At 42.0% G+C, this 22,358-nt stretch overlaps 1 protein-coding gene across 1 annotated transcript; it reads left to right on the top strand.

The window, feature by feature from the left end:
- Window positions 1-3,043: 3,043 nt before the first annotated feature.
- LOC309677837 (interleukin-9 receptor-like) lies at window positions 3,044-15,864 on the top strand (the record flags this gene model as incomplete). The annotated part of the gene is given in 10 exon segments (XM_082490733.1): window positions 3,044-3,068; window positions 3,071-3,135; window positions 9,744-9,834; window positions 10,221-10,329; window positions 11,765-11,958; window positions 12,661-12,797; window positions 13,135-13,309; window positions 13,551-13,665; window positions 14,720-14,804; window positions 15,313-15,864. Coding segments are annotated over 10 exon segments (1,548 nt in total).
- Between the last annotated feature and the right edge of the window lie 6,494 nt (window positions 15,865-22,358).

Raw genomic sequence — 22,358 nt, 5'->3', positions numbered from 1 at the left:
CGCGTCCTCTGCTGTGCTGCAAGTACCCTGCGTGCCCTCCGTGAGGCAGCAAAGGATCGAGCCGACTCTGCTGGCCTGCTGATGGGCTGAACCTGCCTCGCACTGTCCTTCGAGGCCTGCTTGCATTGTCCTTACGTCTGTGCGAATGTGTACTGAGCAGAAGCATTGCTGACCGTCTGTAACAGTCTTCTGCAGCTTCATCTTGCAGCTATTTGCCTTCAGAAACTACACTCTGGTAACTGGCCCCAGGCTGCTTAAGGGAGGAGGGGAAAGTTGCCTATCTTTTTAGGGCCGTTTTATGTCTCAGTTCTGCACACTCCTTGTTTCTGTTAGTATTGTTGGCCTCAGAACTGCTGAAGGAGCTGTTTCTGCTGTTGCTACTCTATCTAGCTGCTCGTCTGGTAGAACGTGGGGTTTTGCTGAGATGTTGGGCTAGAAGTTGCCTCTGGTCTCCCATGGAGGCAGACTTTGTGGGCAGAGAAGAGCTTGCTTTGCTATGTGGCATAAGGATATTAAAATAAGGGAGAATGTTCCCTTTGAAGCAAGCTGTAACAATTCAGCTTTTGGCCAATGAGTTATTGACACTGTGGATATGGAGGGGTTTGACATGTTTTGTTTTTTTTCTGTGGCTCCTAGCAGCAAACTGGAAACATCCCTGACCTAGTAATATCTAAAAACTGTCTCTCCACAGGGAAGCCAGGGTCGTTGGTAGCATTGCATATTTTGTTGGTTTTTGGGAGGCCTTCCCTGCTCTCAAACAAGCTGTCTTTAAAAGGTCTCACTCCACCCTTCCGTGACCTCAGTAACCCACAGCAGCAGATTCCTGAACAGCAGCGTGAAGAACAGGAAAGAGTTATGATAATAGTGTGGTAAAGGCATTTGATGTTTAGGTGCTCGGCCACGCAAGCCTGCTTAAAAGACTAGAGTTTGCACTAGGCTGCCTAAGCCCTTCGCTGCGGGGACTCTGCTTAGCCACTCCTGCCATGCTCAGGTAACCAGTGATCTAACTTCAGCCTGCCTTGCAAAGGTGAGGGTAGTCATGCACTGAGCAGCGCGATGAGGTAGTAAGAAGATGCCAGCAGCACTGCCCATGTAGACAAAGCCCCTAGATGGCTGTGGTCTGCTGCGCTTTGCACAGTATTCATGACAATCAGGGACAAGATAGCAGGCTTAAGATGTTGCACTGACCAGAACAGTGTCCCTTTACTGGGGGACTTGATGAGCAGAGGAAAGGAGGGAGGTCAAATCTCACAGATTCTTGAGTGACAGCGTGATTGGGATGCAGAAGTTGTCCCGACCTCTGATAGTACTCTGATTGATAGACTAACAGTGTGCTCACTAGCCAGGCACACAAGAAGGTAGACACAGAACTCCTAGTCTATATGAGTCTGTCTGAGGCTATCTCAGGCTCAAAAATGTGCATTATTGTACAAGCCATGCAGCACAGACAGATCAAGTGCTGCATGTCCCTGTAGCTTCCACTGTAATGTGATGCTTCTCCTATTTACTATGTTTGCCTCTACCAGAGGACATAGCAAAGCATATGGGTTGACAGTAGTAGACTTTGTCTACTGGGCTGACAGTAGACAAACAGTGGATGTCTATCCAAACAGAGCACTTTGAACAAAACAAAACAAACAAACAAACAAAAAACAACAACAAAAAAAACCCCAACTTTCAAGGTAGATGCAACTTCAAACAAATCACCTGTTGAGAAACATCATTCACCTGATGGAAGCTAATTGTGGAACAGGTGTAATTGGGTCCTAGAAAGCATGAAAGAAGGGTCTGAAGGGTCTTTGGAGAGCAGGAGTTCAGTTAATGGTCTTTGGGCTGAGTGGCACTTGGGGTACAGGGGAAGTATGAAAAAAAGCAACCTGCAGAGAGTTGTGATGTTCTTGTCAGAACTACTGCTCTGTATTTTGGAATAGTAATATGAAAGGAAACTGGGAAAAGAAGCTTGTGTTTGCTGTTTGAGCCAAACTGCTGCTGAACTCTTGTACTGATTTTTCTGTTTGCCCTGTAGGCAGAATACAGTAAAAGCTGTGGGTCTTACAAGGCCGTAGCATCTTTATGGTGACCTGCGGCAGTCAGCTGGGAAGATCCAGGGATACAATTTGTCTCTGCAGGAGACAAGATGTTTTCTGCTGCAATGGCAAACTACAGGCATCTGGAGATTTCTGAGGCAGCAGGTGTTATTTGCTTAAATGACACTCTGAAGGCTGCTTGCATTTTAGGGGCTTTCTGTTCCTGTTCAGGACTGTTGTAACTATGAAAAGTGTAATACACATTTACATGGGTAACCATGGGGCTTCATGGGAGTTGACAGGAGTCTTACTGGATGGGGAAGACCCAAAAGCAGGTATTGGGAGAGCACCATAACTCAATCTGTAGTACCAATTTGGAACCCTCTGTCTCCATTTCTGCATGGCCCCTGCCTTCCCATCTCTTGGCCCCTAAAGCTCACACTGCCAGGCTGTTACTCAGCCTGTACTTTGCCTGTTTCTCTCTTCCCCTTCACTGGCAGTAGACCCATGTACATGACTGATTTGATGGGTCCTGACTGTAACAACACCACTACAGCATTGCAGCTGGGTATGGAAAGATCTGTTCCTTATACACTCTGGGATTTGGACATGGAAGCACCGCAGTGCTTGTTTGCCTTTGGTTCCAGAGTTGCCCCTTTGAGCACAGTGCAGCAATGGGCAGCTCAGGGATGACTCAGGTGTCTGAGCACCGTTGGGCAGAGGCCTTCGATGGAAGCGGTCTCGCCTCATATCCAGACAGGGCTAAGAAATGGCTTCAGGTTACTTAGAGAGCTCTTCTGTTGGCCTTTTTTATATAAATGTTGCAAGATGCTTTTATATTCAGCCAATTACTTGGCCTTTTAAATGTTAACCCTTTAACAGAAATTCCTCAGTTTCTCCATCACTAATGAGTAATTGCAGATGCAGCTACTTTAACTCAATCTGATAATCTGAGCGTTTTTTCATTGGTTCTTGAGATTATCTTTAAAATCGGGCACAGTAAGCTCTGCTTTATTATGCCACTGCTGCTACTGCCTGATCATCAACCACACAGCCTAAACTATCAAGGGACAGAAGTAGCGTGAAAAGTGAAGTTTCCTTTGAGCTGGTAAGACCATTTACCATATTTCTGTGCTATGCATGCCAGTAAATAATGATAGGATACATCTACTGAGCTAAGACATTGAAAAATCATTTCTTTACCTAAATGTGGAATTCTATATTGTTTCTTATACTCGGAACCTAGAACAATAAAATCACCAGAAGGATCTTTGTACTTTTGTTCTGCTAGTTTGCTGAGCACAAAACCACACTATTGCGTTAATTCTGATATGGATCGCGCTAGAAAGAAGCACCATCTTGAACAAATGATTTTTAGGTACTCCTATCTGACTGAAACAGATGAATGTAAATGAATCCAGCCAAAACAGCCCTGAGTGTTTGGGACTTTGCAGACAAAATATGCGCTTTTTTTAATGTATGTGTATATATATGTGTACGAATATTGCTTTATTGAAGTAATCATCCTTTGTAGCAGCTTTTTTTCAGCTTCTGGGATCCAAGTCTGTCAAATCTAAAAGTATATAGCTGTCCGTGAGTATTAAATTGTGGAAAATTTGCCCTCCCAAACTGAAGGGAGAAAAAGACTGGTTATATGGGCTTCTCTCTGGTAATCTGTGCAGATGAGGACATCCTGCTACTTCTTCCTTATTCTCCAGCAGTTCGCGTGCTGATCATGTGAGTCTACTATGTGCACTTGACATGCATCTGTCAGATATGCGCTTAGAGGCCTGAATATCCAGGAGGTAGATAATCTATCATTAATTTTTCTTAAAGGACCTACAAAATATCTTCTTGTAGGCAGGGATGGTTGAAGGAGTGCCCACAATAAACAATGACACTTGGTAGCACAATGGATCGCTCTGGAGAATGTGCACTTTGCGCTAACCTTAATGGATGGAAGGATGTGTGTGTTTGTACAGACACACAACTGCCTGTCACTGTTTTACTTCATAGGTGCAAGCTGGCGTCCTGCCTTTCTTTAGTGCCTGTCGGTGCTGCCTCTGGAAGAGATTGAAGCAAAGGAAAGGATTACAGCCAAGGAAGAGCAGGTCATTTATGACTAATTGCTCAGATGTAAGGAATGGAAACAGTGTTCAAGGGTCCAGGTCTGCTGTGCCTGCTCCCACTGTGCACCACTCATTGTATCTTGCTGTGGGGGACAGAGGAAGCAGAACATATTTTGGAACAGCTCAGAGCCTGAAGCTTCTGACTTCCTCTAATATTTAGGTGAGCGTAGCAGACCATGCGAGTAACCTGCAGCGAGAAAAACTGCACTGACGAAACAATCTATGTAAAAGTTGATGGCAGAGGTGTGATAGAACCTAGGAGTCCTGGCTGGCTGCTGTGGGCTGGTATATAACGTCACTGCACATATCAAAGGGTACTCAAGCATGTTGAAAAATCTTATGCACACACCTCCACATGAAATCCTTGCTCGTGCTCTTGTATGACACTTCATGTTTTCTAAGGGCTTTGTAAAGGTGATCTTACCTTACTTGTAGTCGTGCAAAGGTCAGAGATGCAAAGGTCCTTTTTTGTGTCTGTCACTTTGAACCCATTACATTTCTCTTCACAATTCTTCTATCTCCCTTTCTCTATCACATCAAACATTATCCCCACTTTCAAAGTCACTGACAGCCTCTCCTTGTCCTCTTGTCATCCCCCACTTCCATATCAAGAAGTCAACTCTTTCTATGATGCCAGCTTACATCTCCCACTAGATCATTGAATCATCTCCTCCTAACCTTCCTCCCTGCTACTGCTTACACACTGAAGGTGCAGTTGTCTTGAGCTACCTCAACCTCATTCTTCAAGTCTCTCCTTGAAGCTCCGCTTTGCTGAGTTGCTAAAACCCAGATGATATCTAGGCTACCCATATACTGAGACTGTGCTGTCACCTTCTTCCATTACTTCCCCTCTCAATGGTATCTATCAAATAATTTATTTTACCTTACAAATTCTTAAAAGCAAAGGCCATCTTTTTATTGTGTGTTCTACTGGACCCCAAACGTGGGGGTTAGCCAGAACTTTCAATATTGATTTCTGGTAATACAAACAGATACAGCAATAACAGTTAATCACCTGTCTTTCTGTTGATAAGCAGTTGAGAGCATTTGGAAAATCTGTTATACAAATTCTGGTTGAAATTACTTGAATTTACTTTTGGGAAATGGAGGCAGCTGATGGAACCACAGGAGGGGAGGGGAAAGGCACGGCTGCAAAGCCTCATTTCCTCGAGCAGACAACAAGCAGAAGAACTCTGCCCTTGAAACATACAGAAAGGATGGAAACACCATTGCAGCTAGCTTGAGACCACTTTGGAACTTGAAGGCACCAGTCAGCTTCTGGTGCTTAACCAAAACCTGGATTGGTGGCAGCATGCCTGCTGTATCATTTTAGGGCTTTCTCTCAGACATTTGGTCTCTTTCTTTCCTGCAGAGGGAAGGTGGTGGTTCTTTTTTCCTCTGACACCTCCCACACCTACAGTTTTCACAGGGCTTTTCTGCCTTCACCCACAACTCGGCAGTGTTGCAGAAACTGGGCATTAGAACAAAAGAGAAAAGCATCAAGCAGCCTGGCTAGGAAGTTGATTTTGTCTTCCAGTCCCCAAGCTGCTGTAATAGTGCCCTTGCTGCAAGCGCTGGGCGTAGGGCATGCCAATGAGATGTTGCCTTGCAATGGTGCTGGCACCTTATCGGTTTCTGCTTGGTTCCTGGCTTGATAATCAGCTTCTTGCTTTCCTCCCGTTGCAGAAAGAACCAGCAGTGTTCAGATATGGTGGTCACTGGAAAGAATGATGAATGCCTGCCATGTCACCAAGAATCCCTTCGCCCATCTGTTCTCACTGAAATTGAAAAGTGCTTTTGCACTTGCCTCATTTTTGTCTTGTGCTGTGGCTGTCTGCTGTCCAGCACCAAGAAGAGCTGAGGTCTGAATTGACCATGTCCATTTTGCTACATGGCCTATCATAACCTTCATATTGACCTACATAAGAGAAAGAGAATTTCACCAAAAACACTCACTTTCTCCTGGGACTTGCCAAGACAGTTCATCTGTGGTCAGGCTGGGCTATCATCAGCTCAACCTGCCTTAGGGTAATGTGGCAATTCTTTTCCCACAGCCGAGTAACTTGAACCAGGTGGGAAGCACAGTGAGTATGAAAGATGAGAGAAGGCATCAGAGCATCTCTAGGATTCTAGCAGTTTTCAGCTATTTTCTTGCAAGGCCAAACTCATTGTGACCATCAGTAGACAATACTCAAATGATCTCATTAATATATCGCTATGCTTGCAATTAGTATTTCCCCTGAACGCTACAAAATGTACAATTATTTCCTTTCTTCATAAGTGGGAGTGTCTGGCAGTTACTGACAAGTGATAGGGCTGTTTTTAGGATGTACTACATGTTTACCTCTGCAAGGCTGAGGATTGCCAATGTTAGGAGGAGAAACACTATCATGATCACTTTAGGACAGACAGTCCTGCATCAATTTCATGACTTCCATGTGAGCTAAGGGTTATTTTTTTTAAGATACCTAACCAAGATTTATAGACCACAAGTCTTGGTTCATATTTTATCATGTCTAGGCAAGAGGTTCCAGCAATAACGGTAGTTTCCCTTTGTACACTTTGTGCACTTTGTTTCTGTCTAATTGTATCTACCTTCAGTGTCCAACTACTGAATTCTTTCCATCTTTCTCTAGTAGATTAAAAAAAAAAAAAAAAACACCACCCAAAACAAACCAAAAAAAGACTTTTCTCCTACCTGAAATCTCCTTCCCATGTAAGGCACTTATGGCTGGTGTGAAATTACTACTTAACTTTTCCTTTGGTTAAGTTAAAGAGATTTAGTTGGTCTTTAGTTGTTCATGTGTCAGGAAAGTTATCCAAGACTAAATCATTCTTATAACCTTTTTCAGAACTATTTTCATCTTTTCAGCAACTTTTTGTTTAAAGTGTGAATCCCAACAGAAGAAATGAACTAATAATGGTTTTACAGATGCTACGTGTAGCTGCAATATCATTTCTTTTAATTGATATGCATCCACAGTCTGTATGTTAGCTCCTCTAATTACATGAATGTACTGCAGAATCTCGTTCACCTGGTTATGTGCTATTTCCCCAAATAATTTTCTGATAAGCCTTTCAGAATTCAGTGTTCCATGACCTATACTTATGACTAACATTTATGGCTTCTAGCACAGAAATTTGCATTTAAATATGCTGTATTTTTTTCCAGGTGAGCCAGAGAGCCAGGGAATACCTGTCACGTTTCAAACATTGCCGAACTGAACAAAGAACTTCTTGCAGGGGGAGTTTATCAAATCAGCAGCAATTACCTGGAAATATTCTGTCCTGGTTTAGCTATCTTGACCTATGTTTGTTTGCGTGCATGTGTGCGTGAAGTTCTTGTAAGCACATGTATAATTCTACTTAATGCAGCACTCTCTATTTCATATTTAGTCAGTCTTACTGTATTTATCACAGGGATCATATGCAGCCCTGATTAGAATGATAAGCAGGAGAGACTTCATGCCTCCCAGCCTCCCTCAGCTAAAATCAGCTAATGGTGACATTTCCTTTTGACAACCCCCACTCTGAAGAAGGTCGGCAGCAAAACAGGATATTTACAACACCACCATAGATGAAGAGGTGGTGAAGTGGAAGCCAGAAAGATTCCTTTTTTTCTTGATCAGTTTCTGAAACATTGTAATTATTTTACTATTTAATTTAGAAAAGAGACACCATAAGCAGGCATAACTACAGGAAAGAGGTTGATAAGTGGATGCTGCTGTCTAGCTTTGTGAAATTTGGGACTGGAAAGATGCTCTTAGTCATGGGGTCCAGCTCCTGCTACTGTACCCATTAGATCATTTAATCACTTCAGTAAAACAGTCCTAATGATTGATATATCACAGTCCTTGCTAAACATAGGCTGTTTCTCACTCGTTCCTATTCAAGACTACTTCAGACCCTTTGTTGGTTAGAGACCACGAAGTTATTCTATAGCCAGGCTATACCCATTGGGTCTTGTGCTAATGCTGTACTTAGTGTTTTCTCTCTCCTGTCCTCACACTTCTCTCTCCCTTTTCCCCAACTTCTTCTGAAAGAGAGATCATAACCCCAGCAAGTTATTTCAATATTTTTTGAGCTTTTCGAGTAACTGTGTTTGTCTATACTTACTAGTGGTCTCTGTCTACAAACACTCTCCATGTTTTCTGGGTTCTGAGTTATGGGCTTCTTAGAGGTGCTCGGCTTGTTTGTTGTGTTAAGGTAACAGCAAATACTGCAAATTAGAAGCATCTTAAAAAAACACCATATATTGCTGAGTAGATCAGGTCAGGATTCTTCATATTAAACTTTTTTTGCTGGAAAATCATCAAATTGGAAACTTTTTATGAAAAAGTATCATTTTAAATTAAAACTTCAGCAGGAAAGAATTCACAGAATGGAATTTCTGGTTAAAAAGAAAGAGAGGGAGTCCAGCATAACCTTGTAGAGAGGTAATTTTCCATACTGCAGAAGATACACTTCAAATATCCTTACACAACCCTTCAGTAAATTGGGATAATGACTAGGGCCTAAGTATTCTATATCCCCAATGAGTGCTTTGACCAGGAGCATATCGGCTATTGTCTCTGTTCCTGTCTTTTGGAGTTTTCTTTCACAGCAAGGAAATACTTACAGGAAGGAAATATAATCTCAAGATTCCCACTTTGCAGATTAGCAACTGGAATTGTAGCTTCTTGTGTATGTGAGTTTGTGTGTCTAAGAAAGAGAAAACTATGATAGGTCTTAGTTTTGTTCAAATATGAAATGAATTAATTTCTAAAACAAAAATTTTGTAGGCTAGAACACCCATTTCTATCCCAGATTTTGTTCTTAACCTCAAACCTGTTCATGCTAGCTCAGGAAAACTCCAAGTGGCTTGAAGAAAGGCTCCCTCAAAAGTTTTGTGACATCAGCAGGTCAAGCAAGCACTCCTCCAGTGAAGAGAAAGGGAAGGTGCAGAAGACCAGTTAACTGCCTCAAGCTAAAAAAGAACCATCATTAAAGGCAGACAGCAGTGTTTATGGTGTAGATATCTTTCAGCAGGTGACTACTGCTGATGGACAAGCTCATGAGAAAAAAATCTATTGAAGCCTCTAATATGCAGAAATTATGTCTGCTCCAGGAAGCCCCCGAGCTGCAAATGTGTGGAGGCTGAGAACATTCTCAGAGAAGAACATCTATGCTTCCTCTATTGGTACAGTTTTTTCAAAGCATCTGTTTTCGGTTACTGTCAGAAACAGGATACAGGGAAACACGAACATTTGTTCCAACCCACTGTGGCTCTCTGCTGTTTTTAAATTGTTATAAACCAGATGCCAAAAAATGCAGGAAGAAGGAAAGATCAAACACCCCTGATTCCTGATCAAATGGCAGGAATTAAAGATTTCCTTTCAGGCAGCTGGTGCTGTAGATTCCTGTGCAAAGTACTATTTACAGCCATGAGAAGAACAGTTCCTATAGAAGAAATGATACAGCTGAGTTGGTGCCCTGTCTGACAGAGTCAAGGTCAGCTTGTGTCAGGGCTGGCAGAAACATGTAGCTAAAGCTTCAACCTGCTGATACAAATACTGACAAAACACTTCTCACAATTGTTCTGGTTTAGATACTGTCTGGAATGGGAGGAGATGTGTGGCAGCTGGGCCTCCAGCTGTGCATTGCTACTGTGCTGCTCTATGGTGGAGGAAGCGGGAGAGGTAAGAGAAGATCTGGAATAGGTCCACTGTGGGAAGAGAGGCACATGCATGTGCTCATTTTCATTCACAGACCTTAAAGTGTGCAATACAGACCTTGTGACTGCCCTTTCCCTGGTCCTGGGAACCAGTACAGCTGGCAATGCCAGGCCTGGGGAACTGAGCACACGCTGGGGAGCAGAAAAACTGTAGCCACTGCCCAAGGTCCCTGCCCTAAGATCTTACACTCATCTCATGCAGTGAAGTGTGATACAAGAGAGGAAGAACATCATGAGGAAGGGTAGATGAGGTGTCAGTAAAGGAAGCACTAGCACGTAATGCATTTGATATATTGAGCAAGGCCTCATCAGGTGACACACAAAAGCAGCTCTGGTCTCCTTCCTCTGCAGAGTTCCCTGGCAGCCTGAGCTGCCTCAATAACTACGTGACTACCGTGAGCTGCACGTGGGCAATAGAGGAGCCTGTGGGCGATGGACCTTTCTACCTGCAATTCACCAAGTAAGAGCTTCACACCAAGAGCTGTCTGTGGCAGCCCCCAGCCCTGGCATGGGCAGGACAGGACAGAGGAGCAGAGATGGGGTCCAGCCGTGGGCTTTCCTCCCTCCGCAGCAGGAGACCTGTGGCACAGCTGGCTCTGCCACCTCATCACCCCATACCTGGGCTGCCTCAGAAGCTGCTCCCTTCGCACCCTTTTGTGGGACCGCAGCCCCAGGGGGTGCAGCAGGGGTCCAGCACACATGGCTGCATGATCTCATTCCAGCTTAGGGCAGTCTGTCTATCCAGTGTCCCCTTATGGTGGGGGTCTTTCAGCACAGAGGGCCTGCCCATCCCAGCCTCTGCTCCCCGCGATCTGAGGACTCCCACAGCCCATCCTACATGAAGCTGCCTAATCAATTTCTAATCACTTCTTGTCTTGTTGCCTAGAAATTAAACTCCTAGTGGCTTAGTCTCAATTAGTTAATATATATACACGAAAGGATTTTGAAAGTCCTGTGAGCTATAAGCTTTAATAACAGATTTAGAATATTATGGGAATAATTTTTTGTCTAACAGAAGAAATCAGGTGAATAGTTTGGTAGGTGATAAGATAATAAGCATTGTGATATGCTAATTTGAGATGAATTTGTTTAGATTATGTAATAACGTTGTCTTGACTACCAATACCTAGTGAACTATGTTGAGGGTAAGCCACTCTGACATTGGATGCCTCATATACTCTGGTAAGGTTAAGTCAAAAATAGCCTAACTCTTAATGAGACTGGATTTTAAATCTATGAAAAAATGCCAAGTTGGTAAACTGTGGTATCCTGGTTTATTGTGGGGTCACATACAACATGAAAAAATTGCTAATAAATGGCTACATTAGATAATTTAATAATAGAAGACTGTTCTTTGGACCTATTTCCCCAAGGTGATATTTTCTGTTATTCATCCTGTTATGCTGTGCTGAAGCTTGTGAATATAAAAAAAAAACCAACCACCAAACAACAAACCAACCTCTAATATGTTTTGTTGTCAGTACTGATTTGTTCATAGCAAAAGAGGCTTTAACGTACAACTTGTTAGCTCTGTGCTGTGCACTTGTAACCAACTGCCCACCCACTCCTACCCCCCTACACCAGCTGCTTTCCTGGCAGCAACACATAGCAGCCCTCTCGCTTTCAGAGGGAGTGGGGGACATTTACTGGCCTCTCTGTGCAGCTCCCGGGAGGTTTGGTGGTCTCAGCAGTGAGGTTATGAAGGTGTCTCCTTCCTCCCTCTTCAGGCCTGCCATCCAGCCAGCTTTAGCATTGCTTTCTCTGCTGTCTGCACTAAAGAGGTTTGTGTTCTTCCAGAATGTGGTGCTGTGCTAAGCTGCCACTCATCTTTCATAAACTGAAAAGCACTTAATCATATTACTTAAATGAAACTTTCAGCCTTTATATTCTTCTAGCCTCTGGTCAAAGGGACACAACGCCAGCTGCAAACTGACTGCCAGCGAGAGCATGCAGAATCAGTACCACTGCATAGTCCATTTAGCCAGCCAGATCTTGGAAACAGATGGTTATAGAGTCTCTCTCCAAGGCAACTTCTTTGGACGTAATCACACGTACATTACCTTTCCAGAGTACAGTCCCCGTGAGCACAGTGAGTATGAACCAGGGAAGCTGTGGGCTGAGGCTCTGTTTAGCAGCTTTGGGGTAGGTCTGATGTGTTCTCTAACAAAGGGTGTTTCAAAGGCATCATAAGTGAAAAGAATGGAAACAAGCCAGACTGCCCAACCCTGGAGAGTGCACTATGGGGACTTCATCAGTAAGGACAGAGTCCCAGTGTCTGTCCATTCTGACTTTTCCAGGACTTCAGAGAGGGCTGGCTCTGGAGCACCTTTCAAGTATACTTCTCATCTGCATCATGTGTTCTTGCACCATGGATAACGTACAGTTGGATTGCCTCTATAGTTGTTTGGGTTTTTTTTTCCTAAGAAATTAAGTGATGAGGAGTCAAAGTCATGGATCTAATTCAGTGTCCCATGGCCTGGTACTTTAGAGACATGTTCTAGTATTTGAAATCTCAGAGCCTGTCTACATTAGTGGTACGTTGGAAGAGCAAAATGCGATATCCAGGGTGGTTCTTTGCTTGCAGGACTATCCCCGGGGGCTATTTGAGTTATCATTAATTTATGTCAGTTCTATAGCTGTTCCATAAACTAATTTGGTCCACTGCTGGTCTTAGTATCAGTATTTAGACCCAACATTACCTTCCAAGACTTTAGTCAGTCTAGTATCATGCATCTCCTTCTGTGGTATTCATGTCCCAAATATTGTGAAAAAACTGCCTCTCTATTTGCAGTAAAACTTGATCCACCTTTGAACATCCAGAGCAACGCCACTGCCAGCAAGTGTCAGATATGGTGGAGTGTGCCTTGGTACCTTGCTGAAATTCTTCAATATGAGTTGCAGTATAAGGAGTACAGCATGTCCTGGGAGGTAACTGGATGAGGCAGACACTGATACTGCCTTGCTCTTTGGGCACAATGGCCTTACCGCTCAGCTCAGGGCCTTCTGGCAGCTGACTGTTTAAGCTAGCCTTTCTGGTTTCCCACATCAAGGCTGAAAGATTTTATAAAAACCATCAATACTGAGGATCAATAAATCTTCTCCTGAACCCTGCATACAGAAGTCATACATCATCATGCAGGCATTCTTCTTGCATCCAACAAAAGACGATTTGGAAAAGAAAAGGGGAAAAAAAAAAAAAAGAGTATTTAAAAGACCATCCCTTTGCCTGGCCTTGTTAACAGAAATTCTTTGTTATGCTTTGCAGATCGCATTGAACAAGACACCATCCAGCTCACTGCCACAGATAGAAATTGAAGCCACAGAGCTTCGCAGTGGCATCACTTACATTGCACGAGTTCGCTGCAAAGTTTCTGAAAATGAGGATTCATACCATAGTCAGTGGAGTGAGTGGAGCCAGACAACAGTGTTTCAAAGAGCAGGTACAAAGAATGTTGTTTTTACCTTAATTCATGCTTTTTCAAGTCTATGTTCCAAAGGGAAGATACCTGGTAAAATTAAGCTTTTCAAATCAGTGCTAGCTTCCTTCAAGTTTTCGTAGCCAAATCGCTTTCCTTGTGGTCTTTAGCAGCCTATTTCACTTGCATTGCTTGGTTATTTGGGGTTCTATCTTGACTTCCAGACTCTTTTATAATTTTTTTTTTGTGCTGATTCTCTTCCTAGGTGTACCAAAACCATCTGAAAAGATCCTAAATATCAGAACTATGCAGTTCTTGTTCATTCCTCTGAGTTTTGGCACTCTACTCTATCTATTTTGGAACTGCAAGCTTTCTTCAAGGTATGTTACAGTTTTTCATTAAGTTCCCCTTATATAGCCTGAAGACGGTAAAACAAGTGTCCTCATACCCCTTTTGCTTGCTGTTTCTGCTGCACAGACTCAATTGTTTTCAAAAGCACTTTTAACAGTCTTGGGATGTGACGTGTTCCTTGGCTAATGAAGTTAATGGCCCATTACACAATCCCTAAGGAAACCAAAATGCCTCTGTGGCACCCAAACTCAGCTGAAGATCAAGGTTGAGGGTCTCTTGAAGTTAAAGAAATCTAAACGCATGGAATTATTTTGTTAAGTTTCATGTAGATAAATTAAAAGTGCAAGTACACAGCAATCCATAAAGGTGGTTAAATTGATGTCAATGTGAAGCTATTTGTGACATACCTGGCAGGAGTCAGTATGTAAAATACTAACATAGGCAAACTACACTGACTCAGATTCAGTGTTTCTTAGGTTCTGGGACCAAGTTGTACAGAGAAAAAAGTATCCCTAGAACCTTGGTGCAACCATCCTCTGCAATTTTTTATGCTGGCAGAGCAAAGGTAAATCTCTTCCTTTCCTGCCTTGACATACATTATTGTGTTCCATATACATGTCACTCAGAGAAACAGAATACGTGATGTCCATATAATAAAATATGTTTACAGGGTAGACTCTAATAAAGGGACTAGGATGTCTGGCAGAATTTGTCTGTCTAAATGTAATGAAACTAAAACTCTCTAAAACACTTCCAGAAACAGTGGTTTAGATCAAATAAGTTGCTAAACAAATGCATAAATAGCTCAGTGCGTATAATGAGTAATAGACTAGTATTGAGTTTGCAGCACATAACATTCCTCAGAAACTTTTAAGACTGTGCTTAAGGCTAGAAACATTAAATGCATGCACAGGAGGCAGACGAACAATTGTATGAGATGTCAGAAACCATGTAAAATGGGCTTCTCATGCAATCATTCTAACATAAGTGTGGGGCTTTAATCTAATCAGTGTGCTATATCATTGAGACAGAATAGAGAAAACTTGTCTGTTTTTTTTTTTAAGTGTTGTTTTCTCACTTCAGGGCAAAAAGCCTCTCCTGCTTTAACATTCCCACGCCAGCTGCTTTCTTTCATCCACTCTACAATTTGCACAATGGGAATTTTAAGGTAAGAAATAAGTTTCATTTCTTTCTTATGACCCTCAGTTCACAAGGAGAGGATTTTTTTTTTCCTGGGATTAATCATTCTAGCTCCTGAGCAGACTTACTGACACGTTCTGGTTCTAGTCTTCCTGGGAGTTTATAATTTCTCGGTTTCCTGCCTCCGCATCCTAGCTACACTACCAGAGCTTCTGTCCAGCTTCTCTCTCTTTAGAAATAAAACCCCTCCAGTCACTCACTCCCTATCAATGCTGAACACGAAAGGTGCACGCTGTCTTTGCAAAGCCAAAGCAATACAAGCAGCTTGCAATATATTCTGGAGATGAAATCTTGACAATTTCTCGTGAAATCTTGTGAAATTAGCAGCTAGCTTCTCTACCTTATTACTCTAACTTTGCCTAGTAGATTTGCACTAAATCTTTGGATTACTGTGCCAAAACCTTACAGAAAGAACAGTTATTTTACGAATTCCAAGTCTAAGCAAACGCTCCTGAACTTACTGATCCTTTCACTAGGACTGGGTTGGACCTAATGAGGCTTGTAGCCAACTCAGAAAAGAAGAGGCCAGCAACTCAAACAAAGTGACTGCAGATGGAGTTTCTGATCTAAACACCCAAGAACTGATTTCCCAGATCTCCTTGAAACCTCTGGAAAGCACAAATCTGGTTGCTGCAGAAGAAAACTTTGTATTTGCCTCAGGTCCAAGCCAGCAGTATGTCCCCAGCAAGTATGTAAGAGCAGAAGAGATAGAAGTGAGGCTGGAACTGTTGTTTGCACAAAAGCATGCTGATGATAGAGTTGGCCTGGAAATCTCTGAAATAATTAAAGCCAACCTTGAGAGCCCTACCATGGAAAGGAATTATCCCTCTCACTCACAGCATGGAAAAGGTGACTTCCTTGTGCTCCAGGAATCTTTCGAGATAGCAAATGTGTCCTTCAGCAGTAGTGACTATTGTACCTTGTGTGACAATGATACCACAGGAGGTTTGATTCCTGCTGAACTACTGGAGCTCTCCAACAGTAACAGTCTTGTCAAACATCAGAGTGATCCGAGTGACCTTTCCTGAGGAATACGGCCTGCAAAGATTCTTTGTGCTGTCCTCTCACCTCCCAACACTGTCTTCCCAAGTGGCTTAAACGGTGACTGGGCAGACAACTACAAATGTGTATGATTCTTAGGTAAATCCCCAATTTCTGTACTTCAAAAGAAGATTGTAACCAAGTCCTCTGGCTGCAAATACTACCGCTACAGGCATGGCAGGGCCTGACTCCAGCAACATCTGCTGTCTCAGGAGGTACATGATCATGCCCTTCCCTAAATTAACCTCCTGGCAGTAGCAGAAGTCCAGCAACCGCCTAATCTAAGGAAGAAGCAGCAGACCTGCTGGTTTTCCTCAGGAAGAGCTATTGGAATTGTGTGCCTCTCAGAAGTAGCAATATTTGCAATGTGCTGAACCATGATTTAAACTCCATCATTTTAAAAGGATGTACAATTCTTCATAAAACCATGATAAATAATTTTTGCTAAAGAGGGTAATTTTGCTTCTTAATATCATATCGATGACTTCAAATGGTTCCTGATTACATCAGAATTTATAATTCCACTATTTAAAGATAATCAGGCAGTGGGCCTTGTTCTTTATTATCCTGAATAACTTAACTTTTTATTTTGCAGCAACTAAGCCCCATGTAGTGCTTTGATTTTAAAAAAAAAATTATTCCAAGGTTAAGTGGCTGAGCTGATCTAGTGGAGAAAGGTGAAAAGCAATAATAGCACAAATGAGCTTTATCTAATCACAAAACAGCCCACTGCCTCTCCAGGGCTTTTATCATTTCTCCAGAACTGATGAGTCCTTTGCCTAACTGCTGAACAGGTACAGCCTTTCTGAGCCAAATCTCTGGAGGTTTACTTTCTGCCCTAGACACAGAAAATCCTATATATGACTGATTACCCATCAAGTAGATTCCTGGAGTTTTAGTTACATCTCCTAGATTTAAAGGGCTCAACAGTTTTAGCAAGCATACTAAGATGTGTACATGTGCATCTACACCAGTTGGCACATGCATACATACAGACACACACATTCATTCTCTCTTCTTTGGGAGTGCTTCCCTTGTGTCATGGTTTAACTGCAGCCAGCACCTAGGACCATGCAGCTGCTCTCTCAGTCCCCCTTCTCCCTCCAGAAGGGTAGGGAGAAGAGGGAGAAAAGGAGGGGAAAGGTAAAAAAACCTACTTGTGGATTGAGATAAAGACAGCTTAACAGCACAATAATGGAAAAGGAAAATAATAATAATGGTAAAAGAATATACAAGACACAAGTCATTCTCACCGCCTGGTGGATTGGTTGCCCAGCTGAACCTGAGCAGTGACTGCAGACTCCTGCCCCCCAAGCCACCCCCCAATTACATAAGGAGCATGATGTCTATGGTATGCAATATTCCTTTGGCAATTCCATTGTTCTGTCTATGCTCTTTCTCAGAAGCTGAAAAAAGTCCTTGAATACTATAAACATCACCTAGCAACAACTAAAAAAATTTGCATTATTGACATTCCTTTCATACCAAACCTGAAACATAGCAGCCACTAGACAGAAAATTAACTCTATCCCAGCTGAAATCAGGACACCTTGTCCTCTGGTGACTGTTAGCACTGATTAGTTTTGACAATGCAAAGAAAGATTTCAGTTATAAGTAACAAAAAAAGCGTGCTAAACCAAAGAACTATTGTGGAAAGTCTTCATCTGGGAGAGAAGCAGCAACAGAATACGGAATTCATATCCAACTTGCGTGACAGACACAGTAGGTGCCAGCAGTGATTTGTTTTCAGTGTAGTAAGCAAAGGGGTTTTCTGATATCTGAAAAAATATCCCCTTTCTAGTCCTTCGTGCTTTTTATCTTGTAAAAACTATATTCAAGGGTGCTTTTTATACTGTACCACAATCCACAACGGCAGGAGAAGAATGTGATGTTACTGTCATTAATAGTAGCTATACTTTCCTCTGGAGAAGAAAATCTGTAAAACAAGACCACGTGCCTGAAGGATTTTGGTAATGCCCAAACTTTTAGACCCCCTAGTGTGGCTTGATGTAGTGTCCCAAATTTCAAATCGTCAGAATCAGAGGGATGCTTCCTGAAATTGTCAGATCAATTGTAACTTAAATCTTTCAGATTTGACAGCTCTTGTTTATGAACATCTGGACAGAAATTGAACTAGTTTCACAAAATCTTGTTCAGTTAACAAGGTATTCTGTACTGGCAATATTAGCAAAAGGTGAATGGGAACAATTATATTCAGATATGAGTAAAAAGAAGCAGGTCAGGCTATGGAAGGGAGAGCACAAAACTCAATGAGGTAAAGAAGCAAAAGGAAATAGAGAGATTGAATATAGTAGGAAATTACTTGAGAGAAACGAAAAGTCAAAGAAGATGCTGCCTGTGTCCATCAGGACAGGACAGGAAGACTGTAAGAACTGAGTCTGGAGATGATGACAGGCTGACAGTTAGAGGGCTAAAATGATATTGCAGCATCAGCGGTTCTCCAGGTGAAACGCTACCAACTTTGAGCTGCTTCTGCTTTTATGCAGCTACTAATAAAATGGGAAAAGTGCAAAGAGGAAAGGTACCATAGAAAATATTAGTTGTTGTAGCTAGAAAAAAAGAACAAAATGCCTCAGCTTTACAATTAGGTCTTTGGAACAATCAAAGCCTCATTTTTATTCAGCCAATGAAAAACTACTTTTTTTTTTCTTGAAAAGTGGTGCATAAAAGCCCATTTTCCTGTCCTTTTGCTTTGTGGTTTTGTTTGGGGTTTTGTGTGTCATGTTTGAGACTGGTATTAGGTTCAAGCTGTGTCTTTTCACAGTTTCTCTCAGAATCTCTAAACTATTCTCAGGCTGACTTTTTCCTTTAAGTGTGAATATATCCTTCCAGTGGAAGACAGAGAACTACCATCTAGTAAGGAGACATAATGTGGGCTCTGGTCAAGCCCTTGAAGCCTTTAATTTCCTGGAACTAACAAGTGCATGCTATGTGTATCATCTCTAACCAGAGCAAAGTGGCCAGTATTTTCCCTTCTCTTTTTCCCCTATTTCAGAAGATATTCAAGTAATGCTTGTAAGCTACTAAGGAGTTGAAAATGTTCTGTAACAAAGATATTTTTTTTTACCTGTGGGTTTGGTTTTTGATGTTTTCGTTTTGGTTTGGTTTTTTTTTTTTCCCTTAATGTGAATAAAGTAAAAGAATTAACACTGTATGATTATTCAGAAGTAAATAAAGCAGAGGAATTAATGCAAACTTTGATTTTTCAGAAGTTAGTATCTGACAGCTTTGTAAAGAACTTTAGTTTAGGAAACATTGACTATATGAATCATTAGTAAAGGTTGGTTTGAAAACATTGTAGAAGAAGTAGGAGAGGAAAGAACTAAATGCTCTCCCTAGTTTGCAGACCAAAGCACTAAGCCAGTGCTGCTGCTACAACCATCAACAGAAAAAGGGATAAGAAGGCTCCCGAATGAAGATCTGTTTTACAGCTCATAAAGGGGGACCAGGATGGCAAGCTATCCCATGGTGTCTAGCTGTGAGCAGCAGTATAGTTCTGCCAGTACCCACTCAATAGCTATACCTCTGGTGAAGTTTTGGCGTTCGCAGTAATGAGTGATAGAAGCTCTATCTCCATCAGATATTCTGCTGTTTAGTCATCTGCAAGCTCATTTCAAGAGGGGTAAGAAGATCAGACTGCACGTTTCTCAACAGCATGGGTATCACAGCACTGACACAAATTCATTTTGAAAGAGCAGCAAACAAGTCACAAACATTAAGATACAGCACTCAAACTGTTGAGCCCTCTCAGTTAGGATGACTTGTCTCTACAGTGTGGTTTTTAATGCATCAAAGCAAAACACAAGTGTCAAATAGTGGTGTTTGGCATGCTGAAACACTCCCTGCAGCCCTGAGCTTCAGGGCTTAAGATCATTGATCTGCAAACTCCTGCTCAAAGGTCCAGAAGCCTACCCTGTGAAAGCAATCTTTTTCCTGAGACTGCCATTAGTCAATGGCCAAATAAAGCCATAAATCTTCTCCTCGTTAAGTAAGCAGATAGGAGGAGAGTAATTCCAGAGACAAAAGAAACAAGTTTGCTCCTTTTAGTTTACTTTTGTTAAATTTGATCATTGTGTAAACAAAGTACAGTGATTGTTGGTTAGACTCAGAGCAGAACCATCTTACAAACTGCCTGATGTGAACTCTGTCAGTTCCAGCTTCACAGCCCTATCACTCCATCTTTTCTATGTTCCTGTGCTCCTGTGAGTCATGAATCCTGTGCTGCAGAAGTCTGTCTCTATCACCACAGACCTTTCCAGACAAGCACAGCCCTTTGAATCTCCCAGCATCCCTCAGCAGAGTGTATTCTCTTTCACAGAGCCATCCACATGTTCACTCATCCAGCCAGTAAAAACACAAAAAAAATAAAAATAGTCTGTTTAATCTTCAGTAACTTAATCTAATCTGCAGATCTGTTCCTGCTAGAGGCACACCAATTCTGAAGACAGAGGCGCTAATCAAGTACAGAGATCTAAACTATCAGTTCTAAAGCAAGAACCGTAGTATTTGATGACATATATATTTATGTACTGGTGATCATAATTGAAAAAGAGGAGGGGGGAAAAGAGTTCTTTTTATGCTAGGAAAGGGAATGAACACACAGGGGGGTTTGTTTGTTTGTTTGTTTTAACAATATGCAAGCCAAGGATTAAGTTGCAACACAAAACTACAGCACTTGATTTGCTTCTTCCTTGATGCTCGTGCAGCCAAGTTAATTGACAAAATCAAAAATCCCAGTGTCAAATCTTATCATTTTAAGGCTGGTGAACAGATTGATTTGATGAGCACACTTCCTATTTGCAGTGCATATTGGAGTGCAGCACAGAAACTGCTGTGACAGCATCAGCTCTAGATATCACGTGCATGTACAACAGCCCAGTATTATGCAGTATTTGCCTCTGTCTAGAAGTAGTATATTTATATTCGTATGGTACTGCAGCCCCAACACAATATGGCTTTTTGAGCCAAGCTGATTCACATGAATAGGCAGTGCCAGAGCGCAGCAGTAACAGTCATTACAGTCTAAACGCAAGTAATGAGTTCTCTTTTGTATTATCTTTTTCTAACATGGCATGCCAAATGCTGAAAAAGTTGTAAACCATAGGCAAGTCTAAATAAAGCACTAGTTTAAGAATCAGGGCATCAATGTGGACAGCTCAGCAAAGACTTTTTTATAATATATTTTTACATTCAAAAATGGACAATAGATATATTCAGAATGAGATCCACAGTACTAGAGAAAAAAATTAGGAATGCTTTCACATAAATCAATAGCATGCCTCACCCAGTTTCAGTGTGCAGAACTAGCTACCTATCTTTAAAATGGGATCATGGGTTTCAATAGCTTGCACAGTACTTCCCTCAGCTCAATATATTGCAGTAGGAGGTAAGCACAAAGGTAGTACGACCTTTTGACTCCTAATATCACTTTCTTCTTTATACACTTAAAGATCATATATGCTATTTAAAGACCACAGAGCCCTCCCATCACCTTCCCTTAACTTCATGCCCTAAAATCTGCACTGCTGCTACCATCAAACTGAGATATTTTTGTATGCTGGAGATAAGGATGAAGTTAGTTATTTAATCAGCTTTCTGTGGAAGGGAGAAGACAGGATGCATACTTCCTTGGCTGGAAAATCTTGGACCAGCTCTGAGCAAATAAATGCAGTCAGCTCAATGATACTGCTGGGGCTAGATAGTCCAGTGACATGGAAGTCACCTGCTAATCTGAATAAAACTTGTGTATATGAACTGAGGAAAAGTTTAGGATTTGTTTATAACATGCCTGTCTCAGATCTTCTGACATTTGTTATAGTTGAAGTTTTCCCATTGCTACAATATAGTTGCTTGCATTTGCAAACTGTGTATCAAAAATTAATTTATCTTTCTGGGTCTAATACTCAGAGAGCTACATGCGATTTTGCACCTGTATGGTCAGTTACACAAATGCTTTCTGTAGCCACATGATTCAGAGACTTAAGTTAGAATACTGCTGGAATAAATGTCTCTGTAAAGAGTATTGCTGTGTGTAGTCTTTCATAGTGTCATGGCTTAAAGTGCACCAATAGGCCTTAACTGGCCTGACCAGCCTCACCTGGGACTTCCACCCACATCCTCTGCCCAGGGCCTGGGAGCTCCATTTAACCTTCATTTAGGCCTGAGTGACATGATTTGTCTTCAGTTCTGTCTCTGTGTCATTTCCTGGATGGTGTCTGGACCTAGGCTTCAGGTAGATTATATTTTGGATGGACCCCTTGGGTGGAGATTGTAGCTTGTCTCCAGCCCTTCCTCTGTCCCTGACTCCTGGATGGACCCTGGACCTATGTTGTAGCCTTGTTTCCAGCTCTACCTCCTAGAGAGACCTTGGACCTATGTTAGAGCTTTGTCTCCAGGCCCACCTCCGTCCCTGCTGCTCCTGGACTCTCTGGTTGGACCCTGGACCTGGTTCATCACCTAA

The sequence above is a fragment of the Vanellus vanellus genome, assembly GCF_965231255.1.
Source record: "Vanellus vanellus genome assembly, chromosome: 14".
Classification (NCBI taxonomy): Eukaryota; Metazoa; Chordata; class Aves; order Charadriiformes; family Charadriidae; genus Vanellus; species Vanellus vanellus.
Note: the sequence above shows the minus strand (reverse complement) of the source record. Positions and strands in the feature narration are given on the sequence as shown.